This window comes from Neolamprologus brichardi, chromosome 7, assembly GCF_056152115.1.
Source record: "Neolamprologus brichardi isolate AB-2024 chromosome 7, ASM5615211v1, whole genome shotgun sequence".
In the NCBI taxonomy this organism is placed as follows: Eukaryota; Metazoa; Chordata; class Actinopteri; order Cichliformes; family Cichlidae; genus Neolamprologus; species Neolamprologus brichardi.
This window is the reverse complement of record NC_142110.1, coordinates 12,220,581-12,248,344: the sequence shown is the minus strand read 5'-3', so window position 1 is coordinate 12,248,344 and position 27,764 is coordinate 12,220,581. Positions and strand designations below refer to the sequence as shown.

The following is a 27,764-nucleotide window of genomic DNA, read 5'->3' as shown; positions in this document are numbered from 1 at the left end:
GTAGAGGAAGTGGAGCTTGGCTTACGTTGAGAGCAAAAGTGGGCAGAGCCGCTGAAGGATATCAGCTCAGGCAGAGGCAGAGAGGAGGACACACGCAGCAGAGGAGCAAAGCGTCGACGACGGAGTGGAGGAAGGGCTCAGCGATGCGGCTCAAAGATCCACCAAAACGGCGAAAATCGCGCAAAAATGCAGCACTGACCGAGGCAGATGACGGGGGATAGACACGGCCCGTAAAATTGGTAAGAACTTAAGAGTAATCATACATTAATAGCTGAAAAATACGAGCCAGGCGTGTAAAGCAATATGGTGGAAAGAACGACAGATAGGCGCAGTGTTGGTAAAAATGGCTATGGTGTGCTGTTAGCGAAGAAAAAAAGATAACGGTCTGCAGAGTTTAAATTGCATGTATTTGTTTTTTAGTTTGTGGATTTTGTATGTTTGCAAGGGCAGTTTTGAGTTAGCTTAGTTTAGATTTTTGAAAGTGTATTTGTTCGCGACCTGTTTGGAGTTATTTCAACCTACGCATTTAAAATTTGCTTTGTCCTTGACAGGGCAAATGCCCTTGTCTGAATTTGTTCGACAAAACCAGCAAAAATAAGCAAAAGTTTCGTTTTAAAAATGTTGTATCGGGAGCTGATTGATATTAAGGCAACAACCACAAGTACATTTTTGCTTATTTTCACAGTATTCGGTTTTTGAGGTTTTTCATCGAGTTTTAGATGAAAAAAATATTTAAAAATCGAGGATTTCTTTCATTTTATTAACACAGACCGCTCAGATATAGTTTGTAGCAAGATGTAATAAAGTATTATATACTCATTGCTTATTAATTAAAAATACTTTACATAAATTGTGATAAGTTGCTAAAATGTCCAAAATATGACTATTAACTAAAATCCTTTTATTTTAGACACCATACATAAACAGTACATAACTTGATTGTGAAAATATAGGTTCTGTACCTTATAAAAGCCAAGATATACTTAGAAATACAAAATAGGGTGTTGGCTTTTAACCCTTTGAGGTACTGAAGGGAGAAGTCATTTAAATATTCACATAAATTTTCTTCTTCAAGTCACTTTACATCTGTAAATCATGTAAAGAAAAAGTTATGCTAGAAAGCTTCACCAAAAGTATGTGAATTTAAGGAAATTCTAAATTCTGTAATAAAATTAAATAAAGACATAAAATCATGTTAATATCTCAGTCTCATGGATGAGGTTGTTGATTTCTAAACATATAAAGGGAAATGCAACACATAATAAAAGCAGATGATATTTAGTTTTTTATGGCATAATACATCTAACTTTGACTATATCGTTAAATCCAACGGATTAGTACCACCCTACACATAACAAAATGTCCTCTTTAAGGTATTCTCTAATGGATGTTACTGTTTAAGACAAATTTAGTCGTGTTTCGAGTCAACAAAGCACGCAAAGATAAAACATTTTTACTAAGTAACAACTAAATATGTAAATACTTATTTAGGGTTTTTGTAATATGGTAATATGTTAATGAGGTCTTGGATAATCCTAAAATATTGCTTTAAAAAGGTATTAAAACAGATGGCTTGCTTATGACTGGCTTGTATGCCTATGTAAGTTCTGATTTTTTTAATTGCGACTACTAGAATAATCAAAATAATGTTTTGTTTTTTGCAGGGATTCGGTGTGATGTTTCCCAAATGACGTCAAAGAAGAGCGGAGATCGCTTTGCCTTATCTAAATGGTATGTTTTATATTTGTACCAACCAGGGTATTTTGCGTAGTCTTACCATTCGTTAGTCTTTACTGTTGCATACCTGCAGCCAGTAGGGCGTGCTGTTGTCACAGTTCCTTTCTGAAAAAGGTTTTTTTGTTTTTTGTTATTTCAAAGGGTTGACATTTAGCCAACGTGAATGGAAGAATTTGAGTGATCCGTACTGCAAGTAGACACTGTAAGTATCATTTTAAGGCAGTTTGAGTGTCTTTAGAAGAATTCTTATAAGCAGTTTGAGCTTTGAACTCTTAAAAAAAGTGCTGAATTATTAAAAAAAAAAAATCACAATAACAATTAAAAAAAAACCTTACTAATTTGATTTTTAAAAAAGCAACGCTGTAAAGTCCACATTTATGTTTTTTGCTTGTACATCAGAATCATCATTAGGAAGTACCGCTACGTCCACGCTTCTGAACAAACACAGTTCTGCCCCCTAGTGTATGATGTAACACATAAATTCCAAATGTATAGAAGTGAGCTCACTTACTATGGATGGCAACGTTACGCGGTTAGTTTGAAATAATTTTCCCTCCACTTAGAATAAAGTGTACTGCAGACACGTAAGATCACTTCGCACATTTTTATGGCTTACAGCACATTAATATTTAAATTGCTTAATATTAAACTGCTATTGTATTATTTTAAGAGAACATCTCTATTTGTAACACGTTGATGATAATTTTACAATTGACTAGCTACCCTGTGAATAATCTTAAGAATTGTTCTTTTCATAACTCTTGTGTCAGATTTTAAACGATGACACTAATTGTAGTACATGGGCAAGAAATGCGTTTCGTGTGTGATCGTAAATTATACTTGGGACAATGTTTTTGTAACCGATGTGTAAACGACAGGCGTTGAAAACTTTAGCACATCATCATTAACGTTTCTGCTTTTAATGCTATACCACTTAAGAACTTTTGTTGCATCTCATTTGCAGGTGTACTAAAACTTAAAGTGTTAAAAACCGCAATTCAACTCCTCTGGGGCAGAATTGTTAATCATTTATACCTAAAGTGTCACTGAACCTTTTCTTTTCCTCTGAACTTTTGTGTCTGAAAGCAGTTGACAAATTTTGCAAATGCTCCACATTCAATTACACCTTACATTTTGAAATGTTTGATAAATTGGGAAGCAAAATTCAACTAGAAAGTCACTAAGTATAACATAAAAATGGTTATAGTCCCTGGATTGTGGGAATGAACGAATATAGGTTTTCTTTTAAAAGTCAAATGTAACCTACATGCTTCTTGTGGGTCTTGTAGAAGTACTTGGAGCCAAGAATGTGACCATTTTGCATTTTGGAAAATTTCTTCCACAGATGGGTAACAAGTATAAGTAACTAAGAATTTTCTCAAAATGGAAAAAACAGATTATTTCCCATAAATGTTGCCAAACCAATTAAAGTGGCAACCACAATTTGTTCTCCGCACAGAAATTCAAGTCTTTCGGTGTCCTTTTCAGGTGTGATTTTTAAAAAAAGTATTCATTTATTAATCTTGTCTTCTAATCGTAAGAAGTAACTGTAAAAATCCTAAAATAAATCCACAGGTTAGATATCCCCACACACAGAACATAAAGGAAACACTCTCCAGTGAGCAATACAAAGTGTTTCATTTGATAGAATAAATTTGAAAAGAAAGAACTGCAATAGTTTTAACTTGCGAAGTTACTTGCGTTACACACCACATAAATGTATCATACACCAAAACCTGAGTGTCTCGACAGTGACTTATAAATTGCCAATATTTTTTATCTGCATTAGATAAATTATAAGTCTGCAAAACGACTAAGAAGATTCTGCCAGCTCTAATTGTCATTCAGTCCAGTACATCTACCATATAATATGTACTTGTGTATATATATAATAAGATCTTTTAAAGCACAAAATACTGATTTTACATTAACAACAAAGGTTGAAGTCAGTATGAGTTTATATATGACCATTTCTCCTTAACCTTTATGTTAAATAACATTATCTTTCAAGTCATTATTGCTGTAAAGGTTGGTTTTGTTTTCTCAGAAATGCGTTCCTCACATTCAAATCATTCTCAACTGGAAACAAGGAAAATGAGTGTTTGGAAGCCATCTTTGACAGTTAGAATTAGCATTTATAGATTAAAAGGTCCAAGCACTTAAAGCTCATTAAAGCCTGTAAAGCTGGAAATCTTTCTGTGAATATTTTAAATGGGTGTCATTCATTGTTCCTCATTTTTTCTATAGTGGAGACAGAAGACACTGTGGAGAAGATTTCAATTTGTGAAGAAAAAGAAGACAGCTCTGTAAGTTCCTTTTTTTTTTTTTTGACCTGATTGCGTTTGTCATGTGCTTTTTGATTGGCAAATTTAAGTTTCAACAGAATATTTACATTTAGATCCAGTTCAACTAGGTTTTCTTTAAGTAAAGTTTGTCCATGTTTTATGACTGACATTCACTTTTAGTTCTAAGAGGCTAGCAAAAAACAGCTGTGAAAATGAATTAACAAAGGGGAAGTTTGGGACGATAAATTTCATTGTAGGATACACACAACAATTTCATGTGGCTACAAGCAATTTTTGGGGATGTTGCCTGTATTGCCTCCTATAGGCATTTAATGAAAAAAGCCATATTTACCTATATACTTAATTCTGCCAAATCTTACAGATTTTCATTGTGCTGAAAACCTGATAAAACAAGACCAATACCAAACCACAGTTACTTGTTGCTGAATAGTGGACAACTGAAAATGACCATAGTTTGAACTGTTGCTTTAACAGTTATTGGATGCTAATGTGTTGTTCATCTGTTGCTCATGTAATTGGTTAGTCTGGTAATTGATGAAGTGGATCATATTTTTCATATAGTAATATTTGCTTACAGACCTGTGTTGTGCTGTTTTACTCCTAATTTGTGTGAACATCAAAGCTGTTGCGTGAATAGATTGCATACGTAACTGATTGATGTGACTTTAGGTGCAACTCTAGACTCATTTTACTCCTGGTGGTCAGTTGAGGAAATGCTTTTCGCAAATTGCTGGAAGACCTATTCAGCCCATATTTCATTGTGCTAATTACTTTAAAACCCACACAATTTTTTTTAAAGCGCTACAAAAAAGTACCACAGCCATTAAAGCTTGGGACCAACACAACATTGTCTTGGGTTTCATTGTAAACGTATCAAGAGTTACAAAGTTCAGTTGCGAACCCTATCGAATTTAAATTCGCATTCAGTACATCGCTATGCCATTTTATTACAGTTCACTTACTATTTGTATCCTTTTTAATCAATTCCGCGTTCATAGGAACACTTAACTCTCAAAAAACAAAATACACCTGCACAGTGATCGCTAGCGCAGCTGAAAGCTAGCTACGTATGTTGCTTGACTGGCATAATTGTAATCTAGTTTAGGATACCTGGTTTTAACTGCTGGACATTGCACTGTGGGCTTACAATTCTTCCTTCTTTTTTTATCCTATCAAGACCCCATTCAACTGGATATTGCTGAAGTGGAGACTACGTTGTTTAACGTGAAGATGGCAAGTTATTTGGCGGTTAGCCAAATTTTGACAAGATGAAACCTTTTTCTGATTGGACTTTGACATTTGGATTTTTATTTATTTTTATTTTTTACCTACAACATGGACTCTGGAACACCTTTGCTGGCTATGTAGTGGACTCGTTGAAAAGTTAACATTTGATTTTGGAAAGTCAGCCTTTTGTACATTTGATATTCAAATGTTGTTTTAAATAAAGTATGTGACCTCGTATATTTTTTCCTGGCTTTGTTTCATTAGCAGAGAAATATCAAGGGCACATTTGCCGAAAAAATTTGACAACGTTGAAGTACCTAAAGTCGGAAGTTCGTTTTTGTATTTGTTAATACATACAAAATATCACATGACTTTTCATTGGCTTTGTGTCAATAATTATCAAGGTATGGCCATAGAAATTGAGCTTCAGACTCGTGTTGGAATTTATCAAGTTGAATTATAAGATAAAAGAGAAAGGAGTGATTAAAATTCCCCTTTTTCCATTTAATTAGCCCCACTGGTGAAGCTTAACTAACCCTAAAACACCTGAAAATACACTTCACTTGAAAGCTTTCTGGTCAGAGCCCAAATGGTTTCCAAAGGCTCTCTAAAATGGCTACTGGTCGTCCTTCTTCCTGCCTGCGCAGGAAGTGATGTAATTGGTGCAAAATATATACTTTTACAGCCTCTCAGTATTCTTACCTTTTATCAAAGGGCAAGAAAGGTTTCACTTTGAGGCTTGTGTCCTGGGGCAGAAAATGTATGTAAGTTCATATAAACGAATTTTAAAAACATAATAAAAGGGGAGGGACTTAAACATCACCTGAGTGTGGGGTAAATGGAAATAACGTCAATCAAAGGCAAAGCTTTCAGAGCAGGGAAGGAGCTCTAGATGGCGGCTGAGCCTTGGGAAGGGTGCCATGGGCTTTCGTTAGACCGTTTCTTTTGCCTGTTTTTCGTCCGAGACTGCTCGATTTTTGATGAAATTTTGAGGGCTACGACCGTGCGCTCGTGTTTTTAACGAAAATCTACGCAATTTGTGCCGTTTTAGTGCTGTTTTTTCGAGCCGTAGGAGCCGTCTGCTCCGGCGAAGTGCTCGTCGTTGTTTTCCATACTGGTCTCTGGCAGCCATGGCGCGCCTCCATTTTTAGTGTGCTGCTGCCTCTCCTCTGTCGCTCTCTCAGTAGATGAAGAATGCAAGGGGCCTACGAGCTTTATAGAAACAAGGCTGTTTTTGTAATTTATTAAGTAATTATCTTTACATCTTTATTTTTATTCGAGTCGGAGGCATATTTAAAGTGTTATAGGGCGAACGAGATTCTAATAGTTCATTTATGGACTAGCACCTTTCTCCACGTTGAATTGACATGTTTACACTGTGTCAAGCTTAATTTACTGTTTTTCTTCATGTTTAAATATTATTTTTCTACCGCTTCGTCTGATGACGCAGTTAGAATTAACGGCATGCGGCTCGATCTGTGAACTATATTGAAAGACATTCAAGGCATTTAACTTATTGTGAGAGCACCTGTCGTTTTTGTGAGGTCTATTTAACCCAGCGATGTAAATAATGATCCTTAATTTCTTCGATTTGTTGCTTTTTCCCCTGCTCGTGTCGCACCGCCGAGGCTTTAGCTGCCACCTGAGCAAAAGCAATCTTGTGGGACTTGTATGATAGTTCATGCTTCCTCTTAACTTTTTGGCAGTAAATACCAGGACAAAAGCAACATCCATTCAGATTTTCAGGATACAACAATGATGAAGAGTAAAAGTAAAAAACAAGAGGATGAAGGATCGACTCAAAGCAATGCATCAAGGTATGAGCCTTATACTTTTTACCCTTTTGTTTCGTTTCTGCTTTGATTGTTTACGTTGTCAAGCATGGTTGATCACCTGTGTTAGATATGCGACGTGGTTTTGAAGACGTGCACTAGTGTCTTGAATGACCTTGCTATTGTTTAATAGCCACACCCTGATTTTTTTCCCCCCTTACCATTTCTTACACTCAATACTGAGGTTTCAGGCCTGTGTTATGGATCTTTGCCCACAAGATGCATGTGTTAGACCACTGGGAAAGCCTTTCCTCCTGTATTATTCTGCAAAAAAACTTGTCACAGATGTCTTAATGTCCGTTCGCTATAATGTTATATGACCTTGTCTTGGAGTTAGTACTGCATTGCACCATTTTTTTTAACTAACGTTGTTGATTTTGGGGTATGATTTATTTCTGAAACAGTGCACTGATTTGTCATTGGACACTAATATATACAGTGTTACAACTGTTTTATATGTAACATACTTTACCAGATAGTTTCTGGACGTTGCAAGTGCCCACAGCTCTCACTTTATGTCAGTCTCTGCTTATTTTTATTTTTTTATTTTATTCTGTATTTAAATTTTTGGCCAAATATTTTAAAGTTTTACCACATCTACCTTTTAATACTGGATTATTTCTGTTTATTAAAAAGCCATTAAAGCTCAGTGGTTGTAAACAGTTTTTGTGTTGTTGTTTTGTTTTTGTTTACAGCTGCTAAAAGTAAAAAAGAGGTTATGTCAGTGTTCACATCCTTACATTATGTAACAGAATTTTAACATGTTTTTAAGGTGTTATTTTTACTTTCCTGTAAGAGCATTTTCAATTCGAACCTTTTTTCTCTTATCCTCATGTCCACTACATTTAAATGATTATGGTGCTCATTTTATTTTGGGTATATGGATGTAAATGGTTTTTTTGAACATGTATATTTTGAATGTTTGAAGCTAAACAGTGGTAATTTTTACTTAAATCTAGCTTTATTTGTATTTCCTGCTAGGTTGATTGTAAAGGCCTCTGGCCTGGAGTCTGAATACTTTAACACAGTGGCATTTTCTTGCCCTATTGTCCACTTTTATTATTGTGTTTTGTTGATGTCTGCAAGGCCCTGTGGTCCTCAGGTACACCAAATCTTCGTATCAAAATCAGTGGAAACATCTGTTGATCAATAAAGATGTCATCAAATAATCTATTGCATGGTTTGAGGATAATGCTGGGGTGACTAGCTGCTCTTTTTCTTTCTCGAAAAGAGGAGGATCTGTTTGTTCTCAGTGCATAAATGCTGTTTTCTAACAGCATAAGAATAACTGCCATGTTGTCAAAGCAAATACTGCGACCTGACCTCAATAGACTGTTTTTTAAAAAAGACACATCAGTTTGCAAGCACCCTCACAGCATTACACTGGCTGTACACTGCAGTTAGGTTACATCACACTTGTAGTCTCTATGTGTGTGATCCTGTGGCAGCCATTTTAGTATTTTCCTCTAGTGTGACTGAAACGTGTCCTCTGCAGTGTTGACAGCCTGACTTTGTTACACAGAGAGCTGAGCACTATGAGCATTCAAACAAAGCAACCAAAATAACAACATGAGGGAAATCTATCCGGTTTGTGTAATTAAATGACATGAAAGTAGTATTTACATACTCTCCTGAGTCACAAAATGGCCCTTGCTTTGTGTACCCAGCTTGCTCACTTACCAGTATTAAAACTCAGCTCAGAACTACACAGAGGAGGAACAGGAAGACCTCAGAAGCTAGGGAGACTGCATGGAGGGCTGCGATAGGCTAGGCGGCCACCTAGCAACACGCCAGCCAATAATAATTCGAGAATGTCTCTATGACCCGCCCACTCCTGACCTCACTTAAAGCGGAAGAAGCCATCTACTTCCGAGTTTGGTCTTTGAAGGAGCGCAGCATAGAGGTTGTGCAAAATAAAAACAGTTTATTTTATGTGTATGCTGTAATAGCGTACTTTCAACCATTTTAATTTATCTTTGCCTTTAGCATAATTCCCATCGTCTTAAAAAGGGCACGAGATGGTTATTATAAGCACTTTCTCCATTTTCAAAATAAAAGTAATGATGCTCATTAGACGAAATGACACCAAATGTTTTTAATGAAAACATTTATGGGACACGATGCCTTTTTCATGGTTTAAAATGTGATCCATTGTAAAAGCAGTGATCGCTTGAGATTTATGCCCAGCCATGCTGGGCTCTGGTGACACCTTGTGTCCAAAAAGATAACTACACACAGAAATCTATCCACTGATAACCCCTGTTTACTGAAACATCCAGCCAAAACCTATATGTTTACGCACAAGGCCAGTTCATTTGAATCAAAGTTGAAAGCGTCAGAAAAAATATTAATCTGATGAGATGTTTAAAATTCTTATTGCTTTATGCATTATAGTTTTATCTCCTTTTGGCTTATGAAATGTCTCTTTTTTTATTTCATTGAATCCTTATACGTTTTCAGGCCTCTATAAAACTTTCATATAAAGTACAGCATAGAAGAACGTAGCTTTATTAAACTGCTCACAGCCCAAGCTGCCCTTAAAACATTTTAAACTGAAGAAATGTGCACTTGTGGCCAGAGCTTATAGTTTAGGATTTTTTGTAAACGATTTAAATTTCTTTCCACAGTAATTTTGCTTGTTTCAGTTTAGCTTTGATTTGTTTCAGTGTTAGTTTCTCTTTTATTGTATGAAGGACCCATGCCACAGGAAAACACAAGTAAGTGCATTACAATAAAAACTGACAACTTTCTGGAAGCAGTTGACTTTAAGTCTTGTAGACTTCCAAAGTATCAAAGCCTCATCAGCAATATCATGATAACATATTCTTACCAGATTAACTAGTACTACTACTAGTAGTAGTATTTTTGTTAGTTTCCCAACTATATTGTTTCCTTGTGACCATTCATGTGGTTTTAAGGGATTGAGTTAAACGATTAGGAGTGAGCGATCAATAAACACTGAACAGTGACCATTCTTGCAGATGGGTGCGGTGCTTCTGTAAATTCTTTGGTTGTTTTTAATCTTTTCTACGGATGAAATTCACCTATGTATTGCATTTTCTAATTATATATTTCTTGTGGTAATTCATAGCTTTGCATTATGCCACAAGCATTTAGAGGATGGCAGGGTGGAAAAGACTGATCCTGCTAAATGTGTTTGACCCAGTTTTAATGTATTTTAGTTGTGAAACCAGGTCTGTTCACTGCAGGCCTGTTTAAAATGCCTGTAAGAGGATTTATGAGCCTTGGAGGGAATGATTATTATAAGATGGTTAGCTGAGTAAGGAACATGGAGCATGATGTAATGAGGCTTCTGCTTCCTCTCGGCCAAGTCACGAATTACTGATGCCATCCAGCTTTTGCAATTTCGCTGTGCCCTTCATGTGGGGGTGTGCTCTGAAATTTAAGACTTTCTTATTTATTTATATAAATATTTATTCTTTTTATTGCTGCCACCGACAACTCCTGTTACTGCCATGATGCTGCACATAGCTCTTTGAGCAATAGCCCATCATTGACTGCAAAGTCAAATGAACATATTCTTTTTCCTGTAGCATTTCGGCTTCAGAGGAATCCAACCGCTCTGCGTCGGAGTCGGGAAGTCAGTCAGAGAGCGAACATGGCAGTGAAAGGAGGAGATCGCACAACTCCGAGTCAAACAGCTCCTCAGAGTCAGAGAGTCACTCAGAGTCAGAGAGCGAATCTGCAGAGTCCAAGTCACAGCAAACCGCAGCAGAGGTCAAAGACAAGCCAGTTAGAAAGAAGGAGCGCCTGGCTGATGTGAAGAAGGTAAAGGCCATCGGAGACTTTCTGTGTTCAACCAGATTGTACTTCCTGCCCTCTCGCAGTGGTGATGGAAATGACTTAATTCATGAGCGTGGTAATCTGATCATGAAGGTGTGACATGCAGGAAACTTGGGCTTTAGCTCTCTGCAGTAAAAGCTTTTCTTTATCCAGACTGTCCTTCTATCTGTGTCAGGCTCTTGTCATCGTGATTATGCAATGTGCTCACATTACTCTCCCACAGACGTGATACAGACACTCAGCCGCAAAGATTATTTGAATTTTAGGTGGAGCTGGATAAAGGCTATTCTTTAATGATATAAATCCTTGATAAAGGCCATAAAAGGTTACAGTAACAATTAAGAGTCAACAGAACAATTGATGTTCTGAAAAATCCCAGTTAATGTTTAACTCGTGAGTGAAGATTTGCTGCTTTTCTTTTCTCAGCTAATCGTAAACTGAATATATGTGTACTATCGTCGTTCGTCTGACAGAGCTATGCATTTTGACGTGTCACAGTGGCTCGCGGATGGTTTGCAGTAATGACGAAATGAGCTGAGGCAAAAATCGACACACTCGTCGTTACTTTCAGCCCTGTAGTGCAAGCTTACAACAGCAGAGTAGAAAAGACGACATGTTACATTTACAAAAAGAAATACAGAAACCCCCGTGGCTTCTTTTATAGCATCTGATTGTTTTCTTTCAAAGATGTGGGAAGAACATCCAGATGTGTACGGTGTCCGGCGGTCCAATCGGAGCAGGCAGGAGCCAGCTCGATTAAACATTGGAGCTGGGGTAAGCAGATGTGAATGAGCAGTACTGGTTTGCAGTTATCTGCATTAACATCAGCTGCTATAAACAAGCCATGCACGCCATCTAGTGGATGTTTTGTAGTTTTGTAGTTAAGGCACTTATTCTCTCTGCCAAGGTGGTTATTTTTGGTAGCATTTGCGTGCGTGTTTGCCTGTAGCTTTAAAGATTGCAGTGAATTCTGATAAAATTTTGTAGAGGTACAAAAGTGCCGTCATCTTAGCGGTACCTACAGATTTGCCTTACAGCCACCAAGATCTTTAAGGTCAACTTAACCCTTTATCACCCAAGTTGCATGCAGGCCTAATGAACTTATATTGTCATTTTGGCTCATCTTTCCGGCAGCATTTGAATTACCTCTCTAGCCCAGAATGATTGAAAACTTACAGTAATCTGAAGAATGCTTGATAAAATCCATGGTTGAGCTGGGTTTTTGTGGGTATTGTTGTTGCCCAGCTGGGCAGGCGGACACCCAAGTTTGTGAATGCGACAACTCGAGAACAAGACGATGTTTTAAAATTCAAAATACAACAGGACGACCTGCTAAAAATCTTGGACGAGTTTGAATTTTAGTGACCTTGAACTTGAGGACAGAAATAAAGATTTCTGAAAATCTTGTGAATTTCATAACTCAAGAACGAAGATATATTCATACCACACACCTTTTAGCTAGTAGGCTGGTGGGTAGCACTAGCACAGCAGTTTGTGAATGCCTTGTGTTAGCGTGACTCACCGAATATCCCTGTAAAACTCGTCTTTCTGTCTTTCTGAAACCGTCCGTTCCCAATTTTCTCTCATTCCAATCAAAATGATGATGTCATATAGGCATATAGGATATGTTTTATGGGGATTGTAAATGTCATGTTGCTGTGGACCTTTGACCTCTTCTTCAAGGTCAAATAAGGTGAAACTTGCATAAAATGTCTTATCTTTAAAACTACGCTTAAAATTCTGCTGCCTTTGTTTGTATTGGCAACATTTATGAAGTGATTCTGATAAATGAGGATTCTAAATATCACATTTCAAATTTCCATCCAAATATCATGTAACATTTGACCTGTGATTTCACTTTTACATTTCACATCTGCTTTTCTTTCAAGTTGACGCCAGAATGCTTTATTTCTTTAAAGAAAGTATTGTTAAGGGAGGGAGAGAATAAGCTGCCTTGGTGGAGGGTTTGCGCTGTCGGGGTGCTTCTTGTTCTTGAAATGTTTTTCTGCTGGCTGTTCTTGCAGGGCAGCAGTGAGTCTGAGAGCGAAAGCCCCAAAAGGAAAACCTCCCGGGCTAAGAAAAAGGAGTAAGTATAGAGACTGTCAATACCTTATTGAGGACTATAATCTCACCATTATTTCATTTATTTATAATTTGTCAGTACAGCACAATATTGTTTTCAATATTTTTGAATTTTCATGACACGTGCACTGAACTCAACCCATGTTTTTAGAGTTCATGTCAGTTTGTGTCATTCTGCTGCCAGCCTGTGTTCATATTGTGAACCTTATCATTTAAAGCTTATTTTAAAATGGGTATCTGTTTGTCTCAGAATGGGCTCAGTTAGCTTTAGCCAGCCAGGCGCTGTTCGACATTAAAATCCAATTAGCGGCTTAACCCTGGTTTTTAAAAAATTGGGCTGTGATGAACACCCTACGGCCATTCTTTTTTCAATTAAAATCGGTAAAATGGCAAAGTCATGGGCGTGGAGGGTGAACTTGTGGCATTTCTTTGTTGTAAGAAATATCTGGAAAGATGATGACTCAAATGATGAAGAGGAGGAGGAGGCTTCCGACAGTACAGACAGTGAGCAGGAAGAGAAAAAAGTTAGATCCAGACGACTTCCTGCTAGAAGGTAAGAGTGAAGTGAAGCCTGGCCATCAGACAGCTACCCACTGGGCATCTCTAAATCATTTCATATTGTGTGAGCGAGCTGATTGGTTTGACTTTTCTTTGGTTTGAGTAAAAACGTTTTAACACTCCAGCCTGATGAAACTGTGACATGTCCGAACATCTCATTTGTTTTTGCTCAAATTGGCTACAGCTGTGCTCTGTGTGAAATGCTATTGGCTGCTTCAGGCTTTTAGAATCAGCTATGAAACGATCAGAAACCAAAAAAAAGTGTGAAACAAATGAGCCAGAAATTTTGGTTTAGCGTGTCTAAGTGGCTTTTGTCTTTCTTTCTTTTGTTTTTGTGTTTAACTCTGTTTTACAGGCCTCAGGGCAAATCGTCAGCAGCCAAAAAGCAGCTCTCTCAGAAGGCGAAGAAGTCCCGGAAACAGGAGTCGTCGGCAGAAGAGGACGACGACGATGACGACGACGACGATGACGACGAGGAAGACACTCCAAAGAGGCAGACGCGACGAAGGGGTGCCACAAAAGTCAAAAGGTGAATTGCTGAACCTAAAGTTAAGGATGTTTTCTTAAAAGTAATTTAGAGTTTTCACTATGACCAGTGTTATTAACCCTTTATGAGTGTCCGCACTCATTTCAATGGCAGTAAAATTTTAGCCAAATGAGATTGAGAAATGTATTTTGATTTTGCATATAAAGCCAGATGAGTTGCACTTACATATCAGGAATTCAACATATCCCAGAATGCCTTTGCCTTTCATTAGGTGCTTTATCAGCTGTTCACTTGTTGCACTTCCAAGAATGGAATATGTGTCGTCAGACTTGCTGTATGACTTCATAGCTGTATGCTATGAAGGAAGTGATATTATTTTTCTGGGATTTTTTCCCCTCTTTCCTGTAAGTCCTACCGCAGCTATATATGCATTTTATTTTTATTGATGTATAGCAAGTTTAAATGCTCCAAAACTGGCACTACAGTGTGCAAAAATGTAAAGATAAGTGCTGGTGTTAAAACGGATTGAATTCCAGTAACATTTTTACCTCGCATGCACCACCTAATCTTCATCACATCTTTCTGTTGTGCTCTAGTTATAAAGAGGACCAACATGACTTTGAAACGGACTCTGATGACCTGATCGAAATGACAGGTGACGCGTGTGAGGAGCAGCAGGACGACGACAGCGAAACCATCGAGAAAGTTATGGACGCCAGGACTGGCAAAAAAGGAGGTGATACTTTTTCACTCGTCTCATTATTTTTAAACCTATATTCACTCAAATGCTTTCTGTGGAGTCTAAAGGTCAGCGTTGTCTCTTGTAGTCACTGGGGCTTGCACTACTGTGTATGCCGTGGAGGAAAATGGGGACCCGTGCGAAGGCTTTGACCCCGAGAAGGATGAAGGGGAGACTCATTACCTGATTAAGTGGAAGGGCTGGTCCTACATCCACAACACGTGGGAGAGCATGGACTCTCTGACACAGCAGAAAGTCAAGGGGATGAAGAAACTGGAGAACTTTAAGAAGAAAAATGATGAACTGAACTCATGGTGAAAATCCCGACCCCTCGCATTTACACAGAATTTCTTTTCAAGTGTGCACCACCCCTAAAATTCACCATCAATTTTGTCCGTGTTTGTAGGTTGAGGAAGGCGTCCCCTGAGGACATTGAATTTCATAACTGCCAACAAGAGCTCACCTCTGACTTGAACAAGCAGTTTCAGTTTGTGGAGCGTATCATTGGTAAGAAATCATTATGTTCTCGCTTTTGCAGAAAATACAGTTTCGATGTAAGTTGTGGGCAAACTATATTTTTGCGGCGACTGTGGCTCAGGAGGTAGTTAGGGGTTTAATCCCTGGCTGCTCCAGTCTTGGTGGTACTTGTATGAAAGTGTTTGTGCATGGGTGGATGCATGAATATAAGAATAAGAACCAATTCATTTACCATTAAAATAATTTTTGTTATTAACAGCAACAAAAACAGGAAAGACACCAGGATCCTCTGACTTCCCCTGTAAGTTGCTAAACTTTTTCCCCACCACCTCTGTTAAAACCGTTCTTGTTGCAATCATCTTTCTAACTTTTTTCTCATTCAATGAACAGCTCATAGTCATAAGATTCCGTCCTCCAATGAACCAGAGTTCCTGTGCAAGTGGATGGGTCTGCCCTATTCCGAGTGCAGCTGGGAAGATGGAGCTTTGGTTAGAAAGAAGTTTCAGCACTGCATAGACAGCTTCATGAACCGAAACTCCAGCAAAACAGTTCCCTCTAAAGACTGCAAGGTAAGACTGCAAGGAGTCCTATCAAAGCACAGTTTAATCCGACCCCACGCATTAGGGCGAAACAGTTCAAGGAAAGCGTAGGATACTCGCACTCATGTGACAAGCCACATTTGTGACTCCAAAACAGCTGTTCCTGTAACCACAATTAAAACCTTTTGGGAAGCAGCTAGCAGGAATCCTTCCTCAAGCACCTGATCAACAAACTCTGATGTGAAGGAAAGCGAACCTTGTTGTTGTTCAATCCACTCCTGTTTGTTTTACACAACAAAAGTCTGCACTAGGCCTCTAGAAGTTTTATTAAAACATGCAGATGATCTGTATTGTATTAATTAAACTGCGTTAATATCTGAAAATATAAAAATAAAAGCTTTTTTGTGAGCCAATAAAAATATACTTGGGCTACTTTTTTATACACATCTGATTTTATTGACTTTGGCCTTTTGATTGTACTTTAGATTATTTATATATTTTTGCATAAAAAATGTAGAAAAGAATGTTTTCTTTAAAAAACGAAATTCAATATTGCATCTCAATACAATTGAAAAAGGGTTAAGTTGTTTTATTTATTTATTTTTTTGACAGATGTTTGCATTAAAACATTGCAGTTTCTGAAATGGAAACCAATGAGAAAAGTATTTCCCATCCAATTAATCAATGGAATAATCGATAGATTACTCGATTACTAAAATAATCAATAGCTGCATACCAAGTGTGCACAGATCCTACTGAGTGCTATGAGTAATTGTTTGTAAAAGCCCAGTATTTACAGGTCTGTCTCTTTGTTTGTTTTGTCTTTTTTTTAGTTTTGCGTGAGCATGTTTTGCTCCTCATAAATGAAGGAGTGTGTTTCTATCATTTCAGGTATTAAAGCAAAGACCAAGATTTGTTGCTCTGAAGAAGCAGCCGTCATATATTGGGGACTCCAACCTTGAACTGAGAGATTATCAGCTGGATGGGTTAAACTGGCTCGCTCACTCCTGGTGCAGGTAAATAAATATAACCAAGGCCGCCCCCTTCCCCTCCAAATATGATTTTACAAAGCCTGCATAACTATCTTTTTGTCCCCCTCCGTAGGTGCAATAGCGTTATCCTCGCTGATGAGATGGGGCTGGGAAAAACCATCCAGACAATCTCCTTCCTGTCTTACCTGTTTCACCAGCATCAGCTCTACGGGCCCTTTTTACTGGTGGTGCCTCTGTCCACGCTCACTTCCTGGCAGCGGGAGTTCGACACCTGGGCCCCTGACATGAATGTGGTGGTCTACCTTGGCGACGTCATGAGCAGGAAAATAGTAGGTCGAATTCGAATACTTCTGTCCTCCTGCTGGCTCTACAAATAGTTGCATACTTTGAACTGGTGATTCTGTGTTGTGCAGATTCGTGATTATGAGTGGGTGAACCATCAAACCAAAAGAATCCGTTTCAATGCACTGCTAACCACTTATGAGATTCTACTTAAAGACAAGGTAGGCTTCTTCTTTTTTTCTTTTTTTTTAATGAATGTTTATACTTTGAGATAACTGACGGCATCTTAAAATTTGACTCTAGGGGGTGCTCGGAAACATCAACTGGGCGTTCCTGGGCGTTGATGAAGCTCACAGGCTGAAGAATGATGACTCCCTGCTCTACAAAACATTAATGGAGTTCAGGTCTAATCACAGGCTCCTCATTACCGGCACGCCGCTACAGAACTCGCTCAAAGAGCTCTGGTCACTCTTACACTTCCTCATGCCTGACAAGTACGTCCCGATTCACACTTTTAGCATTCTACTGAACAAAAGCGGGGTTAATGGCATCCTGTGTGACACGAGTGGCATTTCCTGTATCTGCTGTGCATCGTAGGTTTGACTCCTGGGAGGATTTTGAGGATGAGCATGGGAAGGGAAGGGAAAACGGCTATCAGAGTCTTCACAAAGTCCTTGAGCCTTTCCTGCTCCGGCGTGTCAAAAAAGATGTGGAAAAATCTCTCCCAGCCAAGGTGGAGCAAATCCTCCGTGTAGAAATGTCGGCACAGCAGAAACAATTTTACAAGTATGATTCTATTTCTTCCTTCTGTAACATTTATTGCTTCTGTCTTTCTTATAAAGGCCATTTGTAGCGGCTGCATTTCTCTTCTTCGTTAACTTGATTTGTTCCTGAATATTTCCAGGTGGATTTTAACAAGGAATTACAAAGCTCTTGCCAAAGGCACCAGAGGCAGCTCCAGCGGCTTCCTGAACATCGTAATGGAGCTTAAAAAGTGCTGCAACCATAGTTTCCTCATTAAACAGCCCGAAGATGGAGACGCTGAAACGCAACAGGAACACCTGCAGGTATATCTCAGTGTGAACCCGATTTAGCTCCGAGCGTCACCCCGGGATTGCTCTGCTCTGCAAAAGAGACTAGCTGCAGTTTAACACAGGAAGAAAACACGGCTCTTCCTGCTCACTGATATTTTGCGTTGACTTTTGTGCCTTCTAGGCTCTGGTGAGGGGCAGTGGGAAGCTGGTACTGTTGGACAAGCTGCTGACCAGGCTCAGAGAAAGAGGCAACAGGGTCCTAATCTTCTCCCAGATGGTCAGGATGTTGGACATTCTGGCTGAATACCTGTCTAAGAAACGATATCCGTTTCAGGTAAGATTTGAAAAAAAAAATAGGAGGCTAATGTTAGATTTCACTAAGGATTGATTGGTGTGGTTATTCAGGCTGTGGTGTTCAGTTTTGTGATTTCTCCAGGGTTCGGAGGGCAGTGATGCACCTCCTGTGAGATGCAATTTCTTGCTTGATAAGTTGTTAGAGATCAGGAGGACCTGATGGAATATAAAAATGAAGTATTTTCTGAAGAATTGTTGGTCATAACCTTCCCCATACATTTGGTGCTGTCGCCTTGCCTCCTGTTCATGATAACTACGCCACAATCAGTGGGAACATCAGTGAATAGAGGCAGGCCTCAGGCTTTGACTGTTGCTTTTATTGGTGTTTACAGCGAAAGCGCCTTTGGGGATGGCTGCACTGGGTAGATTAGACTCGGCATCAGATGTCAGTGTTGTTGCACGCATGCTTCTCCCGGCCTTAGAGTTCATGTGTTTATTTATATCAACAAGTTATTTTCTACCGAAGACCAGACGGACTCCTGCAAGTCACTCGACTCGGGTTGTTTTTGCTTACAGTCTTAGTCTTAGGCTGTTGTGATCAGTTTAAACATATAGAGTCAGTGCAGTGCGTGGCATGTAAGGACGAGTAATGCAGAGGTTGAAGGGAAAATCTTCAAAGGGTAAATCTGTCTTTGCTTGTCTCCTCTTCAGCGGCTCGACGGCTCCATAAAGGGAGAAATCCGAAAACAAGCACTTGACCACTTTAACGCAGAAGGCTCAGAGGTATGTAAATAAAAGAGTTTCAGTTTTTATTCTAATATTTTAACAACATAGCTCAACTGCTGATCGATGACCAAATGTTTGGGGCATAAGGCACGTGGGCTCTAATGCCCTTAATAGCAGAGTCCTCAAGTGCACCCTGGCCAGCTGGACCATTTCCTGCATGTCCTCATGTTTCCTGGGCTGCTCTTTATTGCACACACAGAATATGGCAAATTTGGTGAAGGGTATAGTTTATAAATTATACAGTAAGGCCCAAATAGCGCCATTAGTTAGTTTCCAGTTGCTCACATAATCGTTTCTGTTGCTTTTCTTTGTTTTGTAGGACTTCTGCTTCCTTTTATCCACCAGAGCTGGAGGTTTAGGTATTAACTTGGCCTCGGCAGACACCGTCGTCATCTTTGACTCTGACTGGAACCCTCAGAACGACCTGCAGGCGCAGGCGAGGGCTCACAGGATTGGTCAAAAGAAACAGGTAATCTTAACGCTCAGGTTCGCGTCTGTAATCGTAGGTGTGCTTTTTGTAACTAGTGAGATTGTTGTATAAAAATGTATCTGCGCTCTTCCCTTGTAGGTGAATATATACCGACTTGTCACGAAGGGAACAGTGGAGGAGGACATTATCGAGAGGGCGAAGAAGAAGATGGTTTTGGACCATCTTGTCATTCAGAGAATGGACACGACTGGTCGAACTGTTCTGGACAGCAACTCAGGAAACACAAAGTAAGACTGTGAGAGTTTAGCAGTGAGGGTTTTAGGGGATGTGGACGTTCTTTGTGTGATTAACACTTTTAATTTGTTTTAACAGTTCAAACCCATTCAATAAAGAAGAACTGACCGCTATTCTCAAGTTTGGTGCAGAAGATCTTTTCAAAGAGGCTGAAGGCGAGGAGTCTGAACCACAGGTATCAAAATGGGTGAATAAGCTCGTGTGTGCTTAAAATTGCTTTCACATATTTGGGAGTTAAAACAGACGATCTTTGTTTCTATAGGAAATGGACATTGATGAGATTTTGAGGTTGGCCGAAACCAGAGAAAGTGATCAAGGCTCAAGTGCTACAGATGAACTTCTGTCGCAGTTTAAGGTATCTGCAAGCTGTTACGGCATCCTCAAAGAACAACCAAATTTATTTTAATTTTTTATGAAATACTGATCAAAATTGTCTCTTTTTTTTTCTCTCTCATCGATGTGTCGATGCAGGTGGCCAATTTCTCCAGTATGGAAGAGAGCACTCCAGAGTTCGAGGAGAAGCCCATTCCAGAATGGGATGACATAATTCCCGAGGAGCAACGTCGCAAAATTGAAGAGGAGGAGAAGCAGCGGGAGATGGAGGACATCTTCATGCTGCCTCGAAGCAGAAGCTCTAATAAGCGGGTAGGAAAGGTTATTTGTGAAAGCAGCACTGGTCTCTGTTTCATGTTGCACACATATACAAGAAAGAGATGAATGACAGCATCTACCTAACAAGCTTAAGCCTTGAAAGCTTGCAAGACTATGAAATTGTTAACTTCCACAAGACAATTGAATCTCCCACACTGCATGGCCAAATGGAAGAGCCCTCTCATTACTCATCCAGCCTCCATGAGGGCCTATGAATAGTGAACATACAAAGTTCATCAGTTTGGTCTTATTAAAAGTTCAGCTGAAGTTTATTGAAGCAAGATGCCCCTCTTCTGGGTGTTGATGTGAGGTGGAGGTTAAGCTTTCAGGCTTTGCATAGTGCTTTTCCCACTGAGTACCTCCCAGCTGATCCAGTGTAGCATCGATCAAAAAGAAAAGCTGGTTCATTTGAGTGACTATAAGGGAGACAGGTGTGAAAATGCAAGGGGCATGGGGTATTGAAGGTGGATGAGTTTAAATACCTGGGGTCAGCCATCCAAAGCAGCAGACAGTGCACGGGTGAATTGAAGAAAATTGTTCAAGTTGAAGATTCCAGGCAGGGCGGAGATGAGTGATAGAAGGAAACCAGCAAGGCTATAAAGTGTGGTTTAGAGATGGTGGCACTGACAAAAAGACTGGAGGCTTAGCTGGAGAGGCAAAGATTTCATTGTCCAGGACAGGATTAGGAACGAGTACATGAGAGGAAGCTGGAGCTGCCAAGCAGGAGTAACACAGGAAGACCTCAGAAAAGATTCAAGGATGTAGTGAAGGAGAACATGAAGGGGGTTGCTGTGACAGAAGAAGATGTTAGGGATAGGGTGAGATGGAGGCAGGTGATCTCCTGTGGTGATCCTTAAAGGGAGCAGCTGAAAGAGTAATAATGATGACAGTTTTCAATTGTCTGGTTTTAGACTTTGCGTTGGTTTTATGTCGACATTTTCTTTGCATTATGTTTTGCATTTCCATTATTTTTCCTGCATCACCCTTAATTGTATGAACTCATAGCCTCGTGACTGAGTATATATTATGGATTATGTCACTATTACACATAAGAGTTACAGAAAACTGGAAAGAAAAGGCAGCTGCTCAATATGTGGCTCTTTTGGCTTTCAGGCTCAGGCCAATGACAGTGACAGTGATGTGGGCTCCAAACTGAAGCACCGTTCATCAGGCTCTGAAAGTGAGACCGATGACAGCGATGATGACAAGAAGCCAAAGAAGCGAGGAAGGCCAAGAGCTCGCAAAAACAACGTGGAGGGTTTCACTGACGCGGAGATTCGCAGGTAAAACTTCTCCCGTGTGTTGTTTTTCTTATTGTTCTTAAAGTGACATTCGGTTTTCTTTGAAAGCATCTTTTCGTCAGCACAATAAAAACGTATTCATAATCTCATCGTCAGGTTCATCAAGGCATACAAGAAGTTTGGATGTCCACTTGAAAGGTAAGCCTATTGTCACAGATGTTAAGGTAGCAGTAAGCAGATTTTTTTTATTTATTTATTTATGTTAAATTCTGCATATTTATTTATTTATTTTTGTGTGTCCAGGTTGGAAGCCATTGCCCGAGACTCTGAACTGGTGGACAAATCCATCGCAGACCTGAAGAGGCTCGGTGAACTGATTCATTCTAGCTGCGTGACTGCAGTGCAGGAGCACGAGGAGCACCTTAAAGAGAACCCAGTCGAAGGTATGTCGCTTTTAGTCATTTAGCTAATAAAGAAACGTTTTTTGAGTGGCAAAAATGAGGCAGCATCTTTATTGTTATTATTATTCCAGCTAAAGGTCCTGGGAAGCGACGAGGAATTAATATCAAGATCTCAGGAGTGCAAGTCAATGCAAAGTCCATCATCCAGCACGAGGAAGAGTTCGAGCCGCTGCACAAAGTTGTGCCCTCCAACCCAGCTGAGAGAAATAAGTAAGACATCACTGTAGAAATGAGAAGGAACACAGCGTCTTGTGTCATGTTGAAGATTTGATTTTCTGTTGTGGATTAAAACTACCAACACTTTGCTTCTGCCAGGTTTAAGCTGACGTGCAGGGTGAAAGTGGCTCACTTTGATGTAGACTGGGATCTGCAGGATGACATTCAGCTCTTGCTCGGCATCTACGAGCACGGCTTTGGCAACTGGGATCTGATCAAGACTGATTCTGACCTTAAACTCGCCGATAAGGCAAGCGTCACATGCTTACTTTTAGTGCTAAGCTGCAAAGTAGAGCTTCGGTGTAGAAGACAGCAAAAATGACACAAGCACACGATGTAAAATAGTTTTATTATAAGCATTTAAAGAAAAATGGCTTCATGGAGCTATTGTAAAAGCTTTCGAAAAAGCTGTTTTAAGATCTTTCCAGTTTTATTTCTGTCTTCATAGTCACTGCACTCCTTATGGATATACAAAATTTACAGATTAATTAAAGAGTCTAACAATAAAATCTGTCTGTACAGATTCTTCCAGATGATCCAAGCAAGAAGCCTCAGGCCAAGCAGCTGCAGGCGAGGGCAGAGTATCTTCTCAAGCTGCTTAAAAAAGAACAAGACAGCACAGATCAGGCTAAAACCGGGGAGGAGGTGTGCTACTATTAATCACTGAGTATCTCATTAACTTGGATTTGCATGTACACAAAGGGACTTTCGGTACCTCAGCCTCACTCGTTGTCTTTTCCTTCAAGGTCAAAGTGAAGAAGAGGAAGCCCCGGGTGAAGAAGGAGAACAAGATTCTTAAAGACGAGCAGGGAAACGACATCTCTTCCCCTCGCTTGTCAGACAACCCGTCAGAAGAGGGCGAGGTCAAGGTCGGTCAGACTGAATTATACTTCTTTATTAGTGGCTGCGTGTGGACGCAGGCCTGCCTGCAGTACATGTAATGGTAGTAAAAGTAAATAAATAATGACTAATGACCTGCTGTTATATATGTTTTTAATCAGGAGGATGGAACAGAAAAGTCCACTGTGAAGAAGAGACAGAAGAAAAAGGACAACAAAGAGAACAAAGAAAAACAGGGAACTCCCAAAAAGGAAAAAGATGGGGACAAAGAAAAGAAGGGTGCCAAGCCCAGAAAAGAAAAGGTATTTCAGAGAAGACGCTGATAACCTTGAATTCCTCACATTTACACAGGCTAAATCGGACAGGATTTGTGCTTTAACGTGCAGCTGAAGAATGCTTTGATGTCTGCTCTTTCAGGCTAAAGGAGCCAAAGGGAAGAAGACTCAAGGTCCAGTACATATTACAGCTGGATCTGAACCAATTCCCATTGAAGAAAAGGAGGACGATGAACTTGACCAGGAGACTTTCAGTATTGTGAGTTTCTTCTTAGCTCTTGTGAACAAATCACATTTCTGCATTTATTTTTTGAATGCCCGAGAACAAAGCATTGCATTAATCATCGTCTGTGTGTTTGTAGTGTAAGGAACGCATGAGGCCTGTGAAAAAGGCCCTAAAGCAACTGGACAAACCAGATGAGGGTCTAAGCGACCAGGAGCAGCTCCAGCACACACGCACATGCCTACTGAAGATTGGAGACCGCATCACAGAGTGCCTTAAAGCTTACAGCGATCCCGAACACGTCAAAATATGGCGAAGGTGAGAAATTAAAATGGGAATTTTCTGTGTGTAACTGAACATGACGATTGTCTCTTGAATTCTGCCGATCGTTTATTTATTTATTTATGTTATTTTTTCGGGGGGGGGTTGGACAGAAACCTCTGGATTTTCGTGTCCAAGTTTACAGAGTTTGGTGCAAGGAAGCTACACAAGCTTTACAAAATGGCACAGAAGAAGCGATCGCATGAGGAAGAGGTGAGCAACTGTTTGGGGTTAAACCTGACCCGTTATACTGTGGCTAAGCAGCGCTGAAATTATCCTGTGACATTTGCAGAAGGAGCAGAAGAAGAAGGAGGACGTTTCAGGGAGAGTAAAGTCATTCAGGCCAGAGCCGTCTGGTTCCAGTCGAGACTCCACGGGGACTCAGCTGACCTCCAGATCTGCATCGCACTCCACTCTGCCAGGACCCCACGGACACCACAGAGAACCGTACGCTAACAAGCGGCACTTTAGCAACGATGGTACGTGCGTTTGATGTTTACTCAAAGGGAGAAAAATCAGACATCGGTCAGTTAATGTCAGCTTGCTTGTGTTTTTTTTTTCTTTCTTTTTTTTACAGATCGAGGAGACTGGCAGAGGGACCGTAAATACAGCTACCCAGGTAACAGCAACTCCTCGTGGCAGGGAGATCGGCATCATCCCTATGACCCTCATCGCTATAAGGACCACTACGGTGATCGACGGCCGCACGGAGACCCCTACCGCAGCTCGGGCGGTTACCGCAACAACTCCTCTCCTCGAAAAAGACCATACGAGCAGTACAGCAACGACCGGGACCACAGGGGTCACCGACCCTACTATGACAGGTGAGTTTACGTGAATATGGTGACCTTCAGAGGCGAGTAGATTAGCCAGAAACTATACTTAAGTAAAAATGTTTTCACTTTGTTGAGAGAATTCAAACTATGTAGCTCCTTCAGGTTTTGAATACAAAAATGAGGTGGCACCAAAAATTCCTTTATTCAGGAAAAACCAGAATAATTAACAGACAACAGGAGGAAATGGGAAAAGCGTCAGGCTCGATGGTAACACCAACATCTGTGAAGGGATGTTTAGTATCAGGTGACTTATTTAGGCTCATTAGGAGATAATGGGGCAACATTTTAGAGAGAGCGCTCTGTTTAATGCAGGTGTGTTCACTGTGCATAATAAGCTCTTTTCTCACCCAAGTTACAGAGATGTTAGCTCCATTATTATTACTGGAACAAATTTATTTTTAGTGATAAATAAATTAGATTAATACTATACTAAATCACAACACAGTTGCCTCAAGGTGCTTAATATTTTAAGGTAAAGACCCTAAAATACTACACTGTAAGGAGAACCATTGTTTCTTTAGTTTAACAACCTTTCAACTATATTTCAGGCATCCAGACCCCAAAAGAAGACGTCCTGATGATTTCCGCCCTAACTACCACCAGGGAAGAGACGGTCCTCTTCAGGATTTCAGGAGGATGCCGGACCACAGGCCTGCAGGTCCTTCAGGGCCAGATCATTACAACAGGTCGTTCCACCCTGAAAAACCTCCTCCACTTCTAGACCCTCGTTCCCCGCAGGCTCAGAAGTCGCCACAGGACTCCCGCTCTCCACTGGAGAGGCCCGGAGAGCTGAATGCCATGGCAGATCCGAACTGGAACAACAGGAAAACTTAAGTCTGCCCAGAGCAGGCTGAAAAAACTCATTTAAGTGTTTAGTCCAGGGTCAAAGCCACATGCTGCTGCTGATGGACAAGTCTGGACTGGCCAAAACATAAGCTCACAGTTGAAAAGGGAATCAACACGTACCCTCTTTACCAGCAAAACCAAACTATTTTTTGCTCTTCCCCACCCCCCGACAGTGACTGTGGCTCTGAATTTGTGCCGTGAAGGAAGAACTTTGTTTTCTGTCGTAAAGATGGAAAAACAAAGAACCTAAAACATGCAACTTTATTTAAACAAATTCATCAGTTAATCACGGAAAGACTGAGTGGCGCGCTCATGGATGCTTAGTCCCATGGACTATTATTATGTAAAGAAAATTTAGGATACAAGAGCTAAATCTCCATGATCTCCATCCTAAAAGTGCCTGAAGGTGTTTTGGCCTTTTTGAATGGTAAATGTATGGGATAATTCCCAAAGGAACCATGACATGAACTTTTATTTTTGCGTTTAGCTTTAAGTGCAAATGATGTCATAAGAAGGTTTCCGTACGATAGAATGTGTACCGTGTTCTCACCTGCACCTTCAAAATGTTTTGTGTCGAACATGTAGCCGAACGGAACCATGGGAGTTTCACCATGCGGGTTAAAACGAGATCTGTTGACACTTAAATGACGAAACAAGCCAAGTTGTTTCTTCTACAAGCGCAGCGATGGTTTTTAACAGTCACACTTCTCACGTGTTTAAAAAGGAAAAAAAAAAATCATTGTGTAGTAGTATAAATCATTGAAATCCTCCTGCTCTGTTGACTTTAACCACTTTACTGTTAGTAGGCCCGATGAATTGAAAGCTTTGGAAGCAGTATTTATTGCAACAACTTGTACGAAAGTTTATAACACTACGACTTCAATCGATCCCTGATTATCAGTATTACGATGGTTAAATACTCAGTTATTTCTGGGGTGGGGGGGAATTAAGCGACATAAGCTTCTTCTTCTTTTTTCTCCTCTCTGTACTTAATCGTTTGGCAATATTTTTGTTATTATAATTAGGAAGTTGCTGTTGAAATTTCTTTGTGTTTATTGTCTTTAGTCACTTTTCCTGTGCCAAATCTGACCCTGCTCCACCCCCATTTTTCTTTTTTTTCCCCCTACCTTTTACTTTGCTTCTCCGTTTGTGCCTTATTTACGTCTGTATTATCAAACTGTATATCAGCTCATGAACAATACGGAGGGCTCACGCAGGCACATTTTTAAGTACAAAATTGTAATTCTTTGCAAACTGGTGAAGGGACCCACTCTGGTAATTTGTGTGCGTTTTCCAAAAGAGTTAATGATTTGAGAAATATTTAAACAAGAATACAAAGGAAAATCAAGCGTCTTCTGTCCTGGGGTACTTAACCGATTTGTTACAGTGAGCAGCCAGCCCATGTTTTCTTCCACATCAAGTAAGCTACAGTTCCTGTATCATATGTTCTTTAAGAAAGTCTAAATAATTTATATTTGTGACAAAAAAACCACTCTTAGTGAGAAATGTGTTGTACATATGTTTGGACATATGTAATAAACTTTGTTACACAATGACTTTCATCTCTGCTGTCTTCATAAAACTATGCCTGATGAAACTGATCTATTAGAACTGCTTCATCTTTTGCTCCAGAAATATGAGAAGTGCTCAAAATGCTCTGAAGTTTCTCTGCAAAGTGTAAAAGCACTGCAGGAGAGGCAGGAGCTAAAATGCTAATCATGCTTTCAGAGGTGTGAGAGGAATACAAAGTTTGTCCTAATACCTGACATCGTCTCCAACATGACACGGTGGCTTCAGCATCAGTTCAACTACATGTTCACAAGAACCACATCTACAGTGCAGCCGGACGCTTGTTCCACATTTTGCCACGTTACAGCCTTATTTCAAAATAGATGTCTATAAGCATTCACAGCCTTTGCTCAATACTTTGCCAAAGTACTTTTGGCAGCAATTA

At 39.8% G+C, this 27,764-nt stretch overlaps 1 protein-coding gene across 4 annotated transcripts; it reads left to right on the top strand.

Moving 5' to 3' along the window:
* The first annotated feature begins 49 nt into the window (after positions 1-49).
* chd2 (chromodomain helicase DNA binding protein 2) lies at positions 50-27,366 on the top strand. Of its 4 annotated transcripts, XM_006789368.3 has the most exons (42): positions 50-239; positions 1,665-1,731; positions 1,879-1,939; positions 3,985-4,043; positions 5,221-7,087; positions 10,657-10,891; positions 11,594-11,680; positions 12,931-12,992; positions 13,428-13,541; positions 13,902-14,075; positions 14,630-14,769; positions 14,861-15,086; positions 15,179-15,279; positions 15,509-15,550; positions 15,640-15,818; positions 16,680-16,804; positions 16,893-17,109; positions 17,194-17,283; positions 17,366-17,556; positions 17,660-17,848; positions 17,967-18,129; positions 18,278-18,430; positions 19,102-19,173; positions 19,496-19,645; positions 19,745-19,893; positions 19,979-20,075; positions 20,163-20,255; positions 20,372-20,545; positions 21,665-21,834; positions 21,949-21,990; positions 22,096-22,235; positions 22,325-22,463; positions 22,569-22,719; positions 22,992-23,114; positions 23,216-23,338; positions 23,471-23,611; positions 23,727-23,843; positions 23,947-24,125; positions 24,242-24,341; positions 24,421-24,607; positions 24,706-24,952; positions 25,513-27,366. In XM_006789368.3, the coding sequence occupies exons 5-42, from the start codon at positions 7,026-7,028 to the stop codon at positions 25,796-25,798; spliced, it is 5,430 nt and encodes a 1,809-aa protein (XP_006789431.2). In that variant the 5' UTR covers positions 50-239; positions 1,665-1,731; positions 1,879-1,939; positions 3,985-4,043; positions 5,221-7,025; the 3' UTR covers positions 25,799-27,366. The 4 variants fall into 4 exon arrangements, with proteins under 4 accessions (XP_006789431.2, XP_006789433.2, XP_006789434.1 ...); XM_006789370.3 differs by lacking the exon at positions 11,594-11,680; XM_006789371.3 differs by lacking the exon at positions 13,428-13,541.
* The last annotated feature ends 398 nt before the right edge of the window (positions 27,367-27,764 follow it).